General features: G+C 44.8%; 2 protein-coding genes across 4 annotated transcripts in view; one reads left to right on the top strand and one right to left on the bottom strand.

Annotated features, from left to right (window-relative positions):
- The window catches only part of ADCY5 (adenylate cyclase 5), a 334525-nt gene that overhangs the window by 259864 nt on the left and 53210 nt on the right, over nucleotides 1-21451 (bottom strand). For 2 of the 3 annotated variants that reach the window (XM_075181155.1, XM_075181153.1), the window contains one exon: nucleotides 17355-17433. The gene's annotated coding sequence lies outside the window, so the exon portion shown is untranslated. Of the gene's footprint in view, nucleotides 1-17282; nucleotides 17434-21451 lie in introns of all 3 variants that reach the window. The other variant, XM_075181154.1, reaches the window with a different exon arrangement.
- Nucleotides 1056-8012, top strand: INHBB (inhibin subunit beta B). Its single transcript, XM_075181146.1, has 2 exons — nucleotides 1056-2502; nucleotides 5451-8012. Exons 1-2 carry the CDS (start codon nucleotides 2118-2120, stop codon nucleotides 6221-6223), a joined length of 1158 nt encoding a protein of 385 aa, XP_075037247.1. The 5' UTR covers nucleotides 1056-2117; the 3' UTR covers nucleotides 6224-8012.

Below are 21451 nucleotides of genomic sequence, written 5' to 3'. Positions count from 1 at the left end.
TCACACAGGACTCTGTATGTTACAGATGGGGGTCTGTGGTTTAATCAAATGTCACCTACATTTAAACTGTTATAGGGTCTCACATGTGAATAGCTGGACCTGTGTCTGGCCAGACAGTATTATAGACGCCGGGACTCCAGACTGACCAGCTTGCAACACAAGAGAGAAATAAATATAAATATATATATATATATATATATATATATATATATATATATATATATATATATATATATATATACACACACGCAGTGGCCAGAAAGAATCGTCACCGTCTCCTTCTCCGCTTCACTATATACTCTCCAGTTATTACACATATGTTTTATATACATATTCCTTCTGAGGCCTCTAAAAAGAAAATATAATTTGACAGAAGGATACATGTGTGTATATTAGACTGGGAAATTTCAATTTTCTGCAAAATTCTGCATTATATTTTATCTTTTTAGAAATGGGACACACACAAAGTTGTGGACTATGATGTACGCAGGGACCCGAATACATAATAATAATAATAATAATAATAATAATAATAGTAGTATGCCACTGCCAGTCATACCAACACAAGGAGCAGATTGTAAACACCTTCTACCTGCTGCCCGCAGCACAGTGACAGGTACGTGCACTTGGTCAGAATGGAGTTAACACTATCAGCAGATCTTACTATCTGTCCCCTGAGACTTGTTACATTTTCAGTATTTACACCATGACTTCCGTGCTAGAAGATATGGTGACTTCAGGACACAGCAGCAGCCAGGAGAGGGGGCTCCTGTAGTCACCCCTTTATTACTGCGCCCCTCACCTGTCTGCCAAGACTGGCACACAGCACGTGACGCTCTCAGCTCTATCGGGGTAGAATGGGTTAAACAGAAAAAGCTGCAACAAAGTAACAATTAGAAGGAATGAAATCCCCGGAATGCAGATTATCCCAGAGCCCATGCAAGAGTTAATCTGGGGGTAACATTAGTGCTCTGCGCTGGGTCAGAGGGCTGCGGAGTGACACTGTAACACTGCTCCACCCTCCCCAATGTAAATAGGAAGGGGTCAGGTAGCAGTGAGCTCACACACCTCCTGTGCAGGATCCCAGAGGAGCAGCTTTCCGTGGGATCTAGTGAGAGAGAGAGAATTCTCACATAAGGAAGTATAAAAGCCCCGGGGGCAATTGGTTTAATCTCCTAAATTGAGACAGTGGAGAGACTTGTTATAGGTCGAGGTCCCCACGTGGTTTGTTCTTGTATAAAAGTTTCAGTGTATTGGCCCCGTGCCCTGATTGCAGGGCAAGAAACTCAATAAGACAATCAGGAGCTTCTGTGTACAGCGAGCTGATCCCTGGAGACCCCGGGAGCTGATCCCTTGAGACTCCGGGCTGATCTCAAGATACCCCGGGAGATGATTTTTGGAGACCCCCGGATCTGATCTCTGGAGACCCCGGGAGCTGATCACAGGAGACCCCCGGATCTGATCTCTGGAGACCCCGGGAGCTGATCACAGGAGACCCCCGGATCTGATCTCTGGAGACCCCGGGAGCTGATCACAGGAGACCCCCGGATCTGATCTCTGGAGACCCCGGGAGCTGATCACAGGAGACCCCGGGAGCTGATCACAGGAGACCCCAGGAGTTGATCTCAAGAGACCCCGGGAGCTGATCTCTGGAGATCCCCGGATCTGATCTCTGGAGACCCCGGGAGCTGATCACAGGAGACCCCGGGAGCTGATCTCTAGATACCCCAGGAGCTGATCTCTGGAGACCCCGGGAGCTGATCACAGGAGACCCCAGGAGCTGATCTCTGGAGACCCCGGGAGCTGATCACAAGAGACTTTGAGAGTAGATCACAGGATTCTAAATCTGAGGATATGCAAAGTTGCCCGGACTGGTTGAGACCCCACATGTTGTGGATCTGAGGAGATCAGTGTTGTGGATCTGGGCAGACCACAAGGGCTCTGGATGTGGGGTTGGGATCCTAAGGGCAGGAGGTGGATCTCTGTATAAAGGGAGGTGATCAGCCTGAAGTCCGGGCTCCAGACACCGTGCGCCGCCTCTCAGCTGCCTGCACTGACTCTGTCCCCGGGACATTACTGACACTTGTGAGCGATCGCTAGCTCTGCGGCTCAGGACCATGCCTCGCTCGGTGCAGTTCGCCCTCCTCCTGGCCGGTGCCCTATGTGCAGCCGGCAGCCCCACGCCGGTCTCTGAGCCCAGTGGCTCCCAGGACACCTGCTCGTCTTGCGGGCTCCGGCCCTCGGAGGATATGGGGAATGTGGATCAAGACTTTTTGGAGGCGGTGAAGAGACACATCCTGAACCGGCTGCAGATGAGGGACCGGCCCAATATCACCCATGCAGTGCCCAAGGCGGCTATGGTGACTGCCCTGAGGAAGCTACATGCTGGACGGGTGCGGGAGGATGGCCGGGTGGAGATCCCTAACTTGGACGGACACGGCATGTCCAGCCCGGAGCTGCAGGAGCAGGGCACGTCCGAGATCATCAGCTTTGCAGAAACAGGTGGGTGCTCGACTGCTGGCATCTGGGCATAACATGCATAGGACAGGTGGTCTGGGCACAGCAATCATAGGGCAGGGGGTCTGGGCTCAGCAATCTAGGGGGGGGGGGGGGTCTGGTCACAGCAATCATAGGGCAGGGGAACTGGGCACAGCAGGCACAGAGAATGGGATCTGGGAACAGCAAGCAGTGGAACTGGGCACAGGAAGCATGGGGCAGGGGAACTGGGCATAAGAAACATGGGACAGGGGAACTGGTCACAGCAAGCTGGGGAACTGGGCACACAAAGCACTGGGCAGGGGGTCTGAGCGCAGCTGAACTGGGCACATGAAGCAGGGGAACTGGGCTCAGCAAGCAAGGGGCAGGGCGTCTGTGTACAGCAAGTATTGGACAGGGGGTCTGGGCTCAGCCAGCACGGGACAGGGGAACTGGGCACATCAAGCATGGGGCTGGGGGTCTGGGCTCAGAATGCAAGGGGCAGTGATCTGGGCACAGATAGCATGGGGCAGTGGGTCTGAGCATAGCAAGTATGAGACAGAGTGAGTGGGCACAGCAAGCATGGGGCAGGGATATTGGGCACAGTATACCTGGGACATGGGTAGTGGGCACAGGAAGCATGGGGCAGGGATAGTGGGCACAGTATACCTGGGACATGGGTAGTGGGCACAGTACAGAGGACTGGGCATAGGATGCATATGACAGACGTACTAGAGTAACATGCATGGTACAGTAAGGGCACATGTCATAGTATATTTGGACACAGCATGGATGGCACAGTGGGGACTGGGCATGACATGTATGGTAAAAGGTAAACACTATGCACCTCTGGTTAGCTACTGCAGGTCAGTACACATATAAGGTTAGGAGCTCATGCTGGCACATGTTAAGAAAGCTGTTGTTGAATAATAGCGGGTACACTGGGTGCATTTACTACATCAACGATGCAAAAGATGCCCAGTAGCATGCCCAGAAGTTATTATACATTAGAAGATTTACTAATATAAGGCATAACTGCCCTCAGCATGCACTGTAGATCACTGTGGGTATCTAGGACATGTTACATCATTAATCTTACATAAGGACTGAAAAAAAAGCTGTAATACAACACTGATAAGACTTGTGATGTTTCTATACATGCAGGAATGTCATGTTTACGTCTACACACGTGTTGATATACACATTCCCACGCACGGGTAATTCCAGCAGTCTGTATTACAGGGCACATTGCTAGAATCCACAGGAAAGTTGTTCGAGTCTAGGAAAAGCAGATTAAAATGTCCTCATATACATATGATTATCCCAAATCTACAGCTCGTTTGTTTACCAATCTACCATGTATAGATCTTATTATAGACATGATAATATCTACCTATTTCTCTCTCTCATATCTATCTATATCTTTCTCATTCATATCTAATATCTATCTCATATATATCTGTCTATCTCATATCTATGTATCTATCAATTATCTATCCATCTGTCTATCTATCTCATATCTGTCTATCTAACCCATATCTCCTATCTCTATCTCATATCTCTATCTCATATTTGTCTATCTCCTTCTCATTCATATCTATCTATCTTATATCTATATATTTCCTACCTATGTATCTCATATCTATGTTATCTCATAATATATATATATATATATATATATATATATATATATATATATATATATATATATATATATCTAACTTATATCTATCTCTATCTCATATCTATTTATCTCATATCTATCTATATCTTTCTCATTCCTATCTATCTATCTATCTATCTATCTATCTATCTATCTATCTATCTATCTCATATACATCAGTCTGTCTCTCTATCTCATATTTGTCTCATATCTATCTTTGTTTTGCAAGTTTATAACAACATTTTGAAAGTAAAGTTTTTATATTACATTTTAGTATTATAAGTTATTGTGATAACTTTTTCAGCTTAGACGCCAGGTACTGTATCATCACTTATAATAAAGTCATTAGTGTGTAAGATAACACTTGTCTTTTTTTTGGGGGGGGCTTCCAATTGTTTTGTGGTTCCCAATGGATCAAGCACACCACCCACAATGCAATTGTTTGGTATTTCTTACATGTACGATGTAGAACATTCATTCATTAAATCATTGCCTTGAATTCTCACTCCAAATACTATCTGTTCACACTGCTAATAGCAAACATGCCTCTGAAATTCCCCCGCTGCAGGGCACAATCCGCCTTTTCATTTAGGACAGTGCGATACTGGTGTAATCCGATGGCACTTGGCATTGACTACGGCTCTGTAGCATCTCTCCATGTCTTAAGGGCTAATACTTCATTCATATCTTTGTTAAAACCTTGGCACGTTGACTGTGTTCAGGAGAGGACACTAATGACCAGTGGGAAAAGACTAAGGCAAAATAAACAACTGTAAAATCTGAGTATGTGAGGGGCGAGTATTTAGGTCTTCCAATTACAGGATTGTGGAGACGTGTGATTTTATATTTATAATATATTAGAGAAGGAGAGGGATACATTTTCCTAATATTTCTGACACATGAAATCAGCCTTTTATCTCTTGCTGCTTCACCACAAAATCTCAATGTTGAAGGACTGTATATGTATATAATGTCACTGGTGTTTGTAGTCTTTAGGGTCCTGTCGTACTGACAATTATTCTGTAGTGATTGCTGTAAAATGTATATCCACTAGAAGAGGCCTCACCCCACAGCTGGCATCAGATGAAACTGATTTCAGCCTCATTGATCATATCCTAGAGAAAGTTGTGTAAATGTAGCAAATCATTGCACACGTGAGACCAGTTATTCAGTTTGAATTGTGAGTATGAATCCTGGTGCCGAGCCAAGCACCCGGGTTCCAGTTTAACGCTGTCCAGTTCTACATTATAAGTAGCTTTCAGTTTTGTTTGAAACGGATGAGATTTCCTTACATTTTTTTTTCCTTCAACAGATGATATCACCGCTTCTAGAGTCCGACTAGCATTCACAATTTCAAACGAGGGGAACCAGAACCTGTTTGTCTTCCAGTCCAATTTGTGGCTTTACCTCAAGCTTCCTGAGGTGATGGAGAAGAGCACTAAAAGAAAAATACGAATAAAGGTTCACTTCCAGGATCCGTTAGACCCAGCCAAGATGAACCTGGTAGAGAAAAGAGTTGACATCAGGAGAAGCGGTTGGCATACGTTCCCCTTAACAGAGGCCATACAAGCTCTCTTTGAAACGGTGGATCGAAAGCTCAACCTTGAGGTTCAGTGTGATGGCTGCGAAGAGTGGTCAGTTGTTCCAGTGTATGTGGACCCAGGAGAAGAATCCCACCGCCCCTTTCTAGTGGTCCATGCTAAACTAGCCGACAACAAGCACCGGATTAGAAAAAGGGGTCTTGAATGTGATGGACGCACAAACCTGTGTTGTAGGCAACAGTTTTACATTGACTTTCGACTCATTGGTTGGAACGATTGGATCATAGCTCCGTCGGGCTATTATGGGAATTATTGTGAGGGAAGCTGCCCGGCCTACTTGGCCGGAGTCCCCGGGTCAGCTTCGTCCTTTCACACGGCAGTGGTAAATCAGTACAGGATGAGAGGCTTGAACCCAGGGACAGTGAACTCGTGTTGTATTCCTACCAAACTAAGTACAATGTCTATGCTGTACTTTGACGATGAATACAATATCGTCAAGAGAGATGTGCCCAACATGATTGTTGAAGAATGTGGATGTGCATGATAGGAATGATAGGACAATTCCCAATCTCATTGTGCTTCCGCCAGCGGGATTCAGTGTCGTGGTGATGTTTGAGACCAGTGCCAGTCTGTGGACATATTATAATCTTCACAGGCATCCATAAGACATATCTCATGAGATTGTAAGTAAATATGGGCACTCACCGAGGAAGGAAACATTATGAAGCCAATAGGGTGTAATCTACCTTTCAGGCAAGTTTAACCTTTCATGGGATGAAACAATAGCTCATTCAAGAAAACATTTCGTATGTGACCCACTGGGTGAGCCGACCCCCAGATGTACGGGAGGTGCTGGACCATCTTACAGCACTTGCAGCAGGAATGTATAGTTACATTGTAGCTCGATGGAGGGATGGCCTGGAATGGGCCTATCACAATGAATGAGTTTTATGTAGAGTTCTGCAAGCTTAGAGATACCACAAACATTGACAAACTATCTGAATGTGGTCTACAAGTATCTGTGGAGCCTCGGCACAAGAACGAGGCACCGTGCCACCTTTCTACTGTATGGACTGACGTGACTGTGTTACATTATGCCCAAACTTGCAATTATCCGAGACTTAAAACTGGCATGTAAGGGAGGACAGGAGATACAGAGATATAGATTATTTTTGTAACCCCTTTGATAACACAATGGCCTGCTAAATCATTGTCTTGCAGATTCGTCTTGCACTGAAGGGGTTAAATCACGGGGAGCATCCAGAAGAGGCAGGGGCAGGAGGGTCCAGGAGGGTCCTTTGTGTGGAATGTCAGAGGGTCTTCCATGCAACACAGCACTTGCAAACTGCTAGGTACTCATTTCACACACTACTTGCACTTCTCACTGCCTTGAAAAATGGTACTCGACAGTGCACTTAAATCCACTTAACCCCTTCCCTGCCACAAAGGACACTTGGTGCAGTAGAGGGGTTCAGCTACTTAGCGTCATTCAAAAACACTAAAACTTTATTACACACTTTTGGTACGATTATATGGAGTTCTATAAGTCCAGCACGTAACAAAATAAAAAAGGCAGAACAGAACTTATAATTCGGGTCTTATGGGAAGGACAGCGGTTCTGTTAGTTATGGGAACAAGGACTTGTTACGGGCCCGACTGCATTACACCAGTGCTGCCCAGCTATGCATTTCAATGACATCACACCAAGCGCCATGGACTTAAGACAAAACGTATTATTTTATTTTCTAATATATATTTTTTTATACTTGAAATAAAATTCATTCGCTTCTCTGGTTTTTCTGAAGCGAAGGATTGATTGTGATGTTTTGCACTGAATAGATGCATGATTAGTCAAAACTGCCATTTGTAAAAGAAAAGAGAACGGATATTTTTATAGCAACTGAATAAATACATTTTCATTGTATTATACATCATTTTGGAACCAAAGAGGCCAACATCATAGAAGTGATTGTGAAGCTTTGAGGCTCATTTAAACTGTAAATACATTTTGGCTGCCTCTCCTATGGGCCTGCGTCCCTTTCTGGGAAACCAATGCATTTTATTTGTTCATTTCAACGTGTTTTTTTTCCCTGTTCAATACGCATACGGAATGTAGAACAAAAAAAAAAAAAGAAAAAAAGATGACTATTGTAGCATAAAATATGTACATTCCTAAATTCAATGTTTGTTTTATTTAATAAAAAGATTCACGTTAGGTTCTGTTACATAATAATAATTTAAAACCAAACTTTTTTTTTTTCACTTAGATATGCTGACAAAGGCATTTTCTTGTGGTGTACAGTTTAAATAAAAGAAAACATTTTAAAACAAAATATTATTGTTATTGCTGACCATTTGTATTCATATCTGAAAAAACTTGCTGATGAGTGGTGGTTTTGCAGAAGTCAAGGGGCTCAGGTGGGCGAACTGGAGAGATTCCTTATACTGTAAGTGCAGCTCCCCTCACTCTCTGGACACATGTAATACAGACAGTCCCGGTGTCCCCTCACTCTCAGGACACATGTAATACAGACAGTCCCGGTGTCCCCTCTCTCTCAGGACACATGTAATACAGACAGTCCCAGTGTCCTCTCACCCTCAGGACACATGTAATACAGACAGTCCCGATGTCCCCTCACTCTCAGCACACGTGTAATACAGACAGTCCCGGTGTCCCCTCACGACACATGTAATACAGACAGTCCCGATGTCCCCTCACTCTCAGCACACGTGTAATACAGACAGTTCCGGTGTCCTCTCACTCTCAGGACACGTAATACAGACAGTCCCGGTGTCCTCTCACTCTCAGGACACATGTAATACAGACAGTCCCGGTGTCCTCTCACTCTCAGGACACATGTAATACAGACAGTTCCGGTGTCCTCTCACTCTCAGGACACGTGTAATACAGACAGTCCCGGTGTCCTCTCACTCTCAGGACACGTGTAATACAGACAGTCCCGGTGTCCTCTCACTCTCAGGACACATGTAATACAGACAGTCCCGGTGTCCTCTCACTCTCAGGACACATGTAATACAGACAGTCCCGTTGTCCTCTCACTCTCAGGACACATGTAATACAGACAGTCCCGGTGTCCCCTCACTCTCAGCACACGAGTAATACAGACAGTCCCACTGTCCGCTCACTCTCAGGACATGTGTAATACACACAGTCCCGATGTCCCCTTACTCTCAGGACACATGTAATACAGACAGTCCCACTGTCCGCTCACTCTCAGGATCCATGTAATACAGACAGTTCCGGTGTCTCCTCACTTTCAGGACACATGTAATACACACAGTCCCGCTGTCCCCTCACTCTCAGGACACATGTAATACAGACAGTCCCGGTGTCCCCTCACTCTCAGGACACATGTAATACAGACAGTCCCGGGGTCCCCTCGCTCTCAGGACACATGTAATACAGAAAGACCTGATGTCCCCTCAATCTCAGGACACATGTAATACAGAAAGACCCGATGTCCCCTCAATCTCAGGACACATGTAATACAGACAGTCCCGGTGTCCCCTCACTCTCAGGACACATGTAATACAGACAGTCCCGGGGTCCCCTCACTCTCAGGACACATGTAATACAGAAAGACCTGATGTCCCCTCAATCTCAGGACACATGAAATACAGAGAGACCTGATGTCCCCTCACTCTCAGGACACATGTAATATAGACAGTCCCGGTGTCCCTCACTTTCAGGACACATGTAATACAGACAGTCCCGGTGTCCCCTCACTCTCAGGACACATGTAATATAGACAGTCCCGGTGTCCCCTCACTCTCAGGACACATGTAATACAGACAGTCCCGGTGTCCCCTCACTCTCAGGACACATGTAATACAGACAGTCCCGGTGTCCCCTCACTCTCAGGACACATGTAATACAGACAGTCCCGATGTCCCCTCACTCTCAGAACACGTGTAATACATACAGTACCAGTGTCCCCTCACTCTCAGCACACGTGTAATACAGACAGTCCCAGTGTCCTCTCACCCTCAGGACACATGTAATACAGACAGTCCCGATGTCCCCTCACTCTCAGGACACATGTAATACAGACAGTCCCGGTGTCCCCTCACTCTCAGGACACATATAATACAGACAGTCCCGATGTCCCCTCACTCTCAGCACACGTGTAATACAGACAGTCCCGTTGTCCTCTCACTCTCAGGACACATGTAATACAGACAGTCCCGGTGTCCTCTCACTCTCAGGACACATGTAATACAGACAGTACCGGTGTCCTCTCACTCTCAGGACACATGTAATACAGACAGTCCTGGTGTCCTCACTCTCAGGACACATGTAATACAGACAGTCCCGTTGTCCTCTCACTTTCAGGACACATGTAATGCAGACAGTCCCGTTGTCCTCTCACTCTCAGGACACATGTAATACAGACAGTCCCGGTGTCCCCTCACTCTCAGGACACGTGTAATACAGACAGTCCCACTGTCCGCTCACTCTCAGGATCCATGTAATACAGACAGTCCCGGTGTCTCCTCACTTTCAGGACACATGTAATACACACAGTCCCGCTGTCCCCTCACTCTCAGAACACGTGTAATACAGACAGTCCTGGTGTCCCCTCAATCTCAGGACACATGTAATACAGACAGTCCCAGTGTCCCCTCACTCTCAGGACACATGTAATACAGACAGTCCCGATGTCCCCTCACTCTCAGAACACGTGTAATACATACAGTACCAGTGTCCCCTCACTCTCAGCACACGTGTAATACAGACAGTCCCAGTGTCCTCTCACCCTCAGGACACATGTAATACAGACAGTCCCGATGTCCCCTCACTCTCAGGACACATGTAATACAGACAGTCCCGGTGTCCCCTCACTCTCAGGACACATATAATACAGACAGTCCCGATGTCCCCTCACTCTCAGCACACGTGTAATACAGACAGTCCCGTTGTCCTCTCACTCTCAGGACACATGTAATACAGACAGTCCCGGTGTCCTCTCACTCTCAGGACACATGTAATACAGACAGTACCGGTGTCCTCTCACTCTCAGGACACATGTAATACAGACAGTCCTGGTGTCCTCACTCTCAGGACACATGTAATACAGACAGTCCCGTTGTCCTCTCACTCTCAGGACACATGTAATGCAGACAGTCCCGTTGTCCTCTCACTCTCAGGACACATGTAATACAGACAGTCCCGGTGTCCCCTCACTCTCAGGACACGTGTAATACAGACAGTCCCACTGTCCGCTCACTCTCAGGATCCATGTAATACAGACAGTCCCGGTGTCTCCTCACTTTCAGGACACATGTAATACACACAGTCCCGCTGTCCCCTCACTCTCAGAACACGTGTAATACAGACAGTCCTGGTGTCCCCTCAATCTCAGGACACATGTAATACAGACAGTCCCAGTGTCCCCTCACTCTCAGGACATGTGTAATACACACAGTCCCGATGTCCCCTTACTCTCAGGACACATGTAATACAGACAGTCCCACTGTCCGCTCACTCTCAGGATCCATGTAATATAGACAGTCCTGGTGTCCCCTCACTCTCAGGACACATGTAATACAGACAGTCCCAGTGTCCCCTCACTCTCAGGACACATGTAATACAGACAGTCCCAGTGTCCCCTCACTCTCAGGACACATGTAATACACACAGTCCCGCTGTCCCCTCACTCTCAGGACACGTGTAATACAGACAGTCCTGGTGTCCCCTCACTCTCAGGACACATGTAATACAGACAGTCCCAGTGTCCCCTCAATCTCAGGACACGTGTAATACACACAGTCCCGATGTCCCCTTACTCTCAGGACACATGTAATACAGACAGTCCCAGTGTATCCTCACTCTCAGGACACATGTAATACAGAAAGACCTGATGTCCCCTCACTCTCAGGACACATGTAATACAGACAGTCCCACTGTCCGCTCACTCTCAGGATCCATGTAATATAGACAGTCCCGGTGTCTCCTCACTTTCAGGACACATGTAATACACACAGTCCCGCTGTCCCCTCACTCTCAGGATACGTGTAATACAGACAGTCCTGGTGTCCCCTCACTCTCAGGACACATGTAATACAGACAGTCCCGATGTCCTCACTCTCAGGACACATGTAATACAGACAGGCCCAGTGTCCCCTCACTCTCAGGACATGTGTAATACACACAGTCCCGATGTCCCCTTACTCTCAGGACACATGTAATACAGACAGTCCCATTGTCCGCTCACTCTTAGGATTCATGTAATACAGACAGTCCCGGTGTCTCCTCACTCTCAGGATCCATGTAATACAGACAGTCCCGGTGTCTCCTCACTTTCAGGACACATGTAATACACACAGTCCCGCTGTCCCCTCACTCTCAGAACACGTGTAATACAGACAGTCCTGGTGTCCCCTCACTCTCAGGACACATGTAATACAAACAGTCCCAGTGTCCCCTCACTCTCAGGACATGTGTAATACACACAATCCCGATGTCCCCTTACTCTCAGGACACATGTAATACAGACAGTCCCACTGTCCGCTCACTCTCAGGATCCATGTAATATAGACAGTCCCGGTGTCCCTCACTTTCAGGACACATGTAATACAGACAGTCCCGGTGTCCCCTCACTCTCAGGACACATGTAATACAGACAGTCACGGTGTCCCCTCACTCTCAGGACACATGTAATACAGACAGTCCCGGTGTCCCCTCACTCTCAGGACACATGTAATACAGAAAGACCTGATGTCCCCTCAATCTTAGGACACGTGTACTACACACAGTCCCACTGTCCCCTCACTCTCAGGACACATGTAATATAGACAGTCCCGGTGTCTCCTCACTTTCAGGACACATGTAATACAGAAAGACCTGATGTCCCCTCAATCTTAGGACACGTGTACTACACACAGTCCCACTGTCCCCTCACTCTCAGGACACATGTAATATAGACAGTCCCGGTGTCTCCTCACTTTCAGGACACATGTAATACAGACAGACCTGATGTCCCCTCACTCTCAGGACACATGTAATACAGACAGACCTGATGTCCCCTCACTCTCAGGACACATGTAATACAGACAGACCTGATGTCCCCTCACTCTCAGGACACATGTAATGCAGACAGACCTGATGTCCTTCACGCTCCTGAGTCATTTAAGCCATAGATTAAGCATAAAGTGGGCCGAAAGGCAGCTTCATAAGGCAGTTGCTGGGAGTGTGATATCCCAATTCACATCATCACGGCCCTTCCTACCCATGATGTGATTACATAATTGCACAGCTGGGGGCGGAGCCATGATGTATAATGCATCATCTGATCCCTCCCCATGTAGCCTATTGACGCGTATCCTGTCATCCAGTCCATGTCCCTCCTTACAAGAAGGAGAAGTGGGACACAGGAGGATGGTCTACTCTCCTGGGAGAATTCCCCAAAATGTAGGCAAGTATGGGCTTAAGGGAACATTGTCTTAGGAGAACAAAAATAAAACATTTGATAAAAGGGTGATTCTAAATTGGTTGGAAGTTGGACTTGTGCCGTTTACACTTTAGCAGACTGCGCCGCTTTAGATTGTTCTACACCTAGACATACTTCTGGATTGTGCAGGCTTCTCCGATGAGCGGAGAGTAGGCCTGTGCCAGGCAGGATCCACGTACAGTATCCTGGGTGCACTCTCCCTGTGCTCTGGTGCAAAACCAATGAATTATGAGGTGCGCACATAATGTGCTTTACTAAGGTTGATTTTCTTGCACTATATAGATATTAGCTGATTGGCAGCTTTGCAGGTAGTGTAGCTTTTGCACCTTGGAGCACTGTTCGTATTTCATGGAGAGTGAGACATTTATGAAATGTTTATAGTTCAGAGAAAAAAATATTGATTTCCAAAAATCATTTACTTTTCCATTCAACTGAACACGGTGACAATGACCAAACCTCGCTGTAATGTTAAAAAATGCTTTATTTCCGGAAAGAAGAATTTTTTTAATTCATTAGTGTTTACATTCTTTTAAATAAAAAAAAAAGAAAGTTTATTAATGTAAGTTAAAAAACATAAGGTATATTATATACTATATATTTTTTACAAGTGTCTGTAATTTTATTTTTTCAAATACTTTATTTAAATTTTTTGAGGGTGGAATTGGAAGCCTAAATCTGGCTTTTCAGTTCCATTGTGCAAGTCGGCTCTCATCTGCGCACAGCGACGGCCTGGGAACCAGTACGTTTTATCGCTCTGGGTCAGTATCGCCAGGGCAGCTGCGAAACACAAACCAGACCCCGTGATATTGTTTCAGAAATTTAGCTAAAAGGTAGGTTTGATTTAAAAAAAAAAAAAAAAAAAAAAAAAAGACCCTTTTCCCTTCGGTGAGGCGACTAATTTAAAAGACCCCAATATGTCTGACCTTACACTAACCTGTCAATCACCACCAAACCCACAGGCTTTTCCAAATATAGTGTTTCCTTTAAATGTATGAAAACCTTTACATATAGATTTAGAAAATTAATTTTACCCCTATGGGAAAAAAGGATATTAACCCATAAGACAAAAATATAAAGTAGTTTGATACAAGCAATGAGAGGGGTGCAGAATCCGACCTCCCCCGCCACCTATCCCTTCTACGTACATCACTTAATACGTTATAACCTGCAGCACTGAACACAAACATGTTGTATCTATGATGCCATAGATCTACAAGACATAGGATGCTGGAAGACTCAGTACTTTGTATATAAATAATATACACACAGGGATGGGACTGTACTTGGGATTTAAGATTTTTCAAATAAGGGTTTGTCTGAAAATCAAACCTAAAGACTAAAATCTGCTACATTTAAATATTGCCCCTATGCACCTGACAATGTCCCAATTTTACCACCCTAAATCATTTATTTGGTTGGTCAATTCAACATGATGTAATCCCTAGGCATTCCCCTCCTCATGACATTGTTTACCAGAGCTCCTCACAGTGCCTGTAGGAAAACACCATTTACCAAAACTGGGTATATGTTTGTTACATGCTTAGCTAAACATGAGTTAATCTGCACACAAGCCCTATATCTCTGGTTGTTTAGTGTTGGCAATGAGTAAGACCGGCCTGCTTGCGTTCTCAGACTAGATGGGGTACTGCTTGCTAAGTGGTGAACGACGCATGGGTGAGCCGGGTGAGCGGGCTGAGCCTTACTAGCCAGATCTTTTGTGTGACAGGAGTATTTCAATGAGATAAAGGGTGTTTTCCAGTGCTAAGATCCTGGACAGAGTTGGACATAAGTGTAAAATAAACCTTTCACAGTTGCGCACAAGATAGACTTATACAAGCATTAGGGTGTGCTCCATGTGACCGATATAGACCTGGACGCAGAGATATCCTACCCACGGTGTAAGGTATGAACTGATAATGAGGAGGATCAGCTGAGGTGCGTCCGATCAGCCACCATAGGTACCGGCTCACCGCTCCCGCTCCTTATGCCAATGAGGATACTATTTCTCTGTACTTTTTACTCAACCTGATCTGATTGCAGCAAGTGACATGAGGGGAACAATGGCTCCATTCTGACACAGGTGACCTCACGCTGCCCCGACAGGTCCTGTTCCCAGCCCCACCTGACTCACCGAAGATCTTCCTGGAGCCTTAAACAGGGAAGACTTTACCCAGGGAATACAGGTTTATATATCTCTCTTAAAGTGAACCTGTCTTCTTATTGCTACGTTTCTAATCTGTTTCTTTCCCTTTCTGTTTTGCATTTTCTGCCTAATGTCAGAGGCTCAAGTATACAAATGAGAGGAAGGTACAACAGCATTCTAGTACTGACACTAACAATACATCCTCCATACAAAGTACATATTATCCATTAAGCAACATAGGAAACCACCTATGGTACAAAACAACATAGCCAGCATTTGGTGTGGTGTCACTTTTGCTCTCCCATCGAATGTGGAATTAGCAGTCCTGGTCAGTCTGCAGGCGCAGGTTCCTTATATCTGATTTACACAGTCAAAACAATTAATGAGGGGGAAATTGGCCATTGCTTCATGGATACAACCTTACTAACTTAGAGTAGATTTACTCACAATAACCCCGGGGTGGCTCATAAAACTCCAAGGCAAGATGCAAAATGAACATCATCATCATCATCTATTTATATAGCGCCACTAATTCAGAGAACTCACTCACATCAGTCCCTGCCCCATTGGAGGTAAGTCTAAATTCCCTAACATACACACACACACAGACAGAGACTAGGGTCAATATGATAGCAGCCAATTAACCTACTAGTATGGTTTTGGAGTGTGTGAAGAAACTGTGTGTATTACACATGTCCTAAGAGTGAGGGGACACCGGGACTGTCTGTATTACATGTGTCCTGAGACTGAGGGGACACCAGGAATGTCTGCATTACATGTGTCCTGAGAGTGAGGGGACACCGGGACTGTCTGTATTACATGTGTCCTGAGACTGAGGGGACACCAGGAATGTCTGCATTACATGTGTCCTGAGAGTGAGGGGACATCGGGACTGTCTGTATTACACGTGTCCTGAGAGTGAGGGGACATCGGGACTGTCTGTATTACATGTGTCCTGAGAGTGAGGGGACACCAGGACTGTCTGTATTACATGTGTCCTGAGAGTGAGGGGACATCGGGACTGTCTGTATTACACGTGTCCTGAGAGTGAGGGGACATCGGGACTGTCTGTATTACACGTGTCCTGAGAGTGAGGGGACATCGGGACTGTCTGTATTACATGTGTCCTGAGAGTGAGGGGACACCAGGACTGTCTGTATTACATGTGTCCTGAGAGTGAGGGGACATTGGGAGTCTGTATTACATGTGTCCTGAGAGTGAGGGGACATCGGGACTGTCTGTATTACATGTGTCCCGAGAGTGAGGGGACACCAGGACTGTCTGCATTACATGTGACCTGAGACTGAGGGGACACCAGGAATGTCTGCATTACATGTGTCCTGAGAGTGAGGGGACACCGGGACTGTCTGTATTACATGTGTCCTGAGAGTGAGGGGACACCGGAACTGTCTGTATTACACGTGTCCTGAGAGTGAGGGGCCACCAGGACTGTCTGTATTACATGTGTGCTGAGAGTGAGGACATCGGGACTGTCTGTATTACATGTGTCCTGAGAGTGAGGGGACATCGGGACTGTCTGTATTACATGTGTCCTGAGAGTGAGAGGACACAGGGACTGTCTGTATTACATGTGTCCTGAGAGTGAGGGGACACCGGGACTGTCTGTATTACATGTGTCCTGAGAGTGAGGAGACACGGGACTGTGTGTATTACATGTGTCCTGAGAGTGAGGAGACACGGGACTGTGTGTATTACATGTGTCCTGAGAGTGAGGAGACACGGGACTGTGTGTATTACATGTGTCCTGAGAGTGAGGAGACACGGGACTGTGTGTATTACATGTGTCCTGAGAGTGAGGAGACACGGGACTGTGTGTATTACATGTGTCCTGAGAGTGAGGGGACACCGGGACTGTGTGTATTACATGTGTCCATTGCTTAGTGTGCGCCTAGAAATATGATTCTCCACTGAAGTAGAACATGACGGCTTAAAATAGGTCCTGATAAATGTATAGGACAAGATCCTACCTCTGCCAGTCATGAGCTGGTGCAAAATTCATATCCTTTTGCAGAGTGAAAATAGCCGCGCTCCCTCCATACCTTCACTCCAGTCAGCTCCTCTCCTCTGATGGTGCCAACTTCTGCTCATCCACAAATGCTGCCATCTTTCTCTGCTCACCTAAACACATTACACCATGTTATATATTATATATCTTTTCATTTCCACAGAACAGTACACAATTTACATCTATACAAAGTGCATGTCAATCTTTTTTGGATTTAAGTAACATTTTTCTTCCTGAATAGTCGTTTCACCTGTCATCCCAGCATATTTGACAGATTATTTACTCTTTGCACATTAATTTAATTTTCTAGCTACTTGAATGACAATTAAGTAAAACAAAATCTCTAGTATTATTAACAGCAATAATGCAAAATATTGCAAATAGCTGCAAATGTGACTAATGCTATATTATTTCCCTAATCCTTGCAAATAACCAGGTATATTGCAATATTTGGTTACCCCATCCAGGATACAGACTCTGAGGAATTGCACCTGTATTTGTGTCAGATGGGAACAGGGGGAGGGGGTAGACTTTGGGAGAGACACAGAGAAATACATGTGGTAGGGAGACGTCCTGGGTGGGGACAGAGTAAATACATCTTGTCCAGTTGTTCCATAATCAACGTTTGTTCATATGGTCATTAGTGAGGAAAGAAGTTCCTGTCATAACCTATTTGCAGGAACTATAAGAACTGCAGGCGTTTAGGAAGTAAGGGGTAACAAAGATGTTGTTTTTGTTTTTTAAATGCAAAACAATATGTTAAAGTTTACATGCACATAAAAGTCACAATATAAACTGATCTGAAATTGAACAGATACCGGTAATTTCTTGAACTACATACAGTGCAGTTAAGCCATGTACTTTATAAATCTACTACACGTTAGCAGAGTCTGGCAAAATATCCAACATTTCCTCCAAAACTGGGCTGAGCGATACAGCCAATATAGTAAAGAGCCCCTTATATCAGAGACACGTCGAGAGGGTGGGGTGTGCTTGCTGACCACACTATGACCATTACCCCATGACTATCACACCCCATTCACATATGGGCATAATGTGCCTGCAGGTCCTATGAGAAATAAGGAGGATAATTCAATGTCATTGCAACGTTAAGACTCTGAACTACTTTAAAGTGCAGCAGGTATTTGCGGTGGCCAGCACTCCATGTGGGGGCATTAAAAGCACATTATGTCACTAATTCAGTGGCATAGGCACCCCTAACCATTGTCACCCTAAGCAACTGCCTAATGGTAGCATCGCCCTCTGGTTAGGACACTGCTGGTGTAGTTAGAGGAAGGTTGGGTTACTCATTGGGCCACCTGAAGCCATATCCTGTTTACTAAATATTGCAATATCCCTGTTTATTTGCACGGATATTCATGTGGGCACAAACTGTTTTGCACACTTAAGTTGCAGAACCTGCATGGTTGGAGAATGTGGCTTCTTTTGATGGGGGGAAGAAAAGGGTTTTGTGAGGGCTATGGTCATGTGACAAATGAAGTAGACATAAGCATACCTCTCAACTGTCCCAATTTCCTGGGACATTGCGATTCACGAGCTGCAAAAAAGGTGGGCTTAAGAAAAAGTTGGTGGGGTTTTACCTAAATTGGTGAATCTGTGCGCAGAGTTTGAGCAGAATTGAGGGTGGTGCCTATTTTGTTCCTGGTTTCGTGATTCTAAATGTTGGGTGGTATGCCTGCACCAATGTTCCCCCAGTCTCGTGATGAATATAAGATGTAAATGAGGCTAGAACGAGAGGTATTTTAGGAAAACAAGTGAAAAGTTTAAATGAATGAAAGGGGTGATCCTGAAAGTGACAGACTGAACTTTATAGTGATATTTTGTGATTGATTTCCTGTGGGCGTTTTCCTAGGAATGTGTATTTGGGCCAATAGAAGATGTGCATGTGTTGCACATTCATAAATAATCTTTACAGTCATTTCTTTCTGAATTAACTTCACAATTAATTTGGATACTCTCTCTTTTTTAATCTAAACTTTTTTTATTGAAGAAAACCAAGAAAAAATAATTAAACAATACATATACAGTTCAACAGTACAAAATTAAGAGGGTATACAAACAAAACTGCAGAAATATATGTTCTCAAACATACAAAAAGAGCAATTAAAAGTCAATATACAATATGATTCATTAAGGCCAAAAAAAGAGTAAATTTTCTTCTGGGCAAATCATGTTACAACGCAAGTGCAAAGTAGCTTTTTATTTTGCACATAAGGGAAATACTAGCTGCTTTTCCATGTACAGTCATGGCCAAAAGTTTTGAGAATGACACAAGTATTATTTTTTACAATGTCTGCTGCTTCAGTTTTTATGATGGTAATTTGCATATACTCCATAAATGTCATGAAGAGTGATCAGATGAATTGCAATTAATTTCAAAGTCCCTCTTTGTCATGACAATGAACTTTATCCCAAAAACAACATTTACACTGCATTTCAGCCCTGCCACAAAAAGACCCGTTGACATCAGGTCAGTGATTCTCTCGTTAAGACAGGTGAGAGTGTTGATGAGGACAAGGCTGGAGATCACTCTGTCATGCTGACTGAGTTGGAATAACAGACTGGAAGCTTTAAAAGGAGGGTGGTGCTTGAAATCATTGTTCTTCCTGTGTTAACCATGGTTATCTGCAAGGAAACACGTGCAGTCATCATTGCTTTGCACAAAATGGACTTCACAGGCAAGGATATTGCTGCTAGCAAGATTGCACCTAAAGCAACCATTTATTGGATCATCAAGAACTTCAAGGAGAGAGGTTCAATAGTTGTGAGGAAGGCTTCAGGGCGCCCAAGAACGTCCAGCAAGTGCCAGTACAGTCTCCTAAAGTTGATTTAGCTGCAGGATCGGGAACCACTAGAGCAGAGCTTGCTCAGGAATGGCAGCAGGCAGGTGTGAATGCATCTGCAAGCACATTGAGGCGAAAACTTTTGGAGGATGGCCTGGTGTCAAGAAGGCCAGCAAAGAAGCCACTTCTTTCCAGGAAAAAAAATCAGGGACAGACTGATATTCTGCAAAAGGTACAGGGATTGGACTGCTGTGGACTGGGGTAAAGTCATTTTCTCTGATGAATCCCTTTTCAGATTGTTTGGGGCATTTGGAAAAACGCTTGTCTGGAGAAGGAAAGGTGAGTGTTACCATCAGTCCTGTGTCATCCCAACAGTAAAGCAGTCTGAGACCATCCATGTGTGGGGTTGATTCTCAGCAAAGGGAGTGGGCTCACTCACAATTTTGCCTAAGAACACAGCCATGAATAAAGAATGGTACCAAAACATCCTCCAGAAGCAACTTCTCCCAACCATCCAAGAACAGTTTGGTGATGAACAATGCCTTCTCCAGCATGATGGAGCACCTTGTCATAAGGCAAAAGTGATAAGTGGCTCGGGGATCAAAACATTGAAATTTTGGGACCTTGGCCAGAAAACTCCCCAGACCTTAATCCCATTGAGAACTTGTGGTCAATCCTCAAGAGGCGGTGGACAAAAAACCCCCCACAAATTCTGACAAACTCCAAGCATTGATTAGACAAGAATGGGCGGTCATCAGTCAGTATGTGGCCCAGAAGTTGATTGACAGCTACCAGGGCGAACTGCAGAGGTCTTCAAAAAGAAGAGTCAACACTGCAAATATTGACTCTTTGCCTAAACTTAATGTAATTGTCAATAAAAGCCTTTGACACTTATGAAATGCTTATAATTTTACTTCGGTATACCATAACAGCAAACTTTGTGAAAACCAATACTTGTCATTCTCAAAACTTGTGGCCATGACTGTACACACAAATACTTGATAGCTTTATTTTTATACTGAAATTTAACATTGATCTAGGACATGCCCTACCCCAACTATACATCTGTCCCCACATTTTACATTTACCTCCCCCTCCAATGCAAAATGGTTTTGCAAAGGTGCAAAGTTACTTGCTTTTCTCTCCTTAATGAATCGGGCCCATGGTGAAACTCACTATAATGTTCTAGCAGAATAAGTGTAACTTGCAAAATTATGAGAAATACTGGGGGTATATTTAATAAACTAGAAGTTTGAAAAAGTGTAGATTTTGCAACCAATCAGATTCTAGTTATCATTGATTTAGTACATTCTACAAAATAACAACT

This window comes from Mixophyes fleayi, chromosome 7 (genome assembly GCF_038048845.1).
Source record: "Mixophyes fleayi isolate aMixFle1 chromosome 7, aMixFle1.hap1, whole genome shotgun sequence".
Lineage (NCBI taxonomy): Eukaryota > Metazoa > Chordata > Amphibia > Anura > Limnodynastidae > Mixophyes > Mixophyes fleayi.
This window is presented reverse-complemented; position numbering and strand designations above follow the sequence as displayed.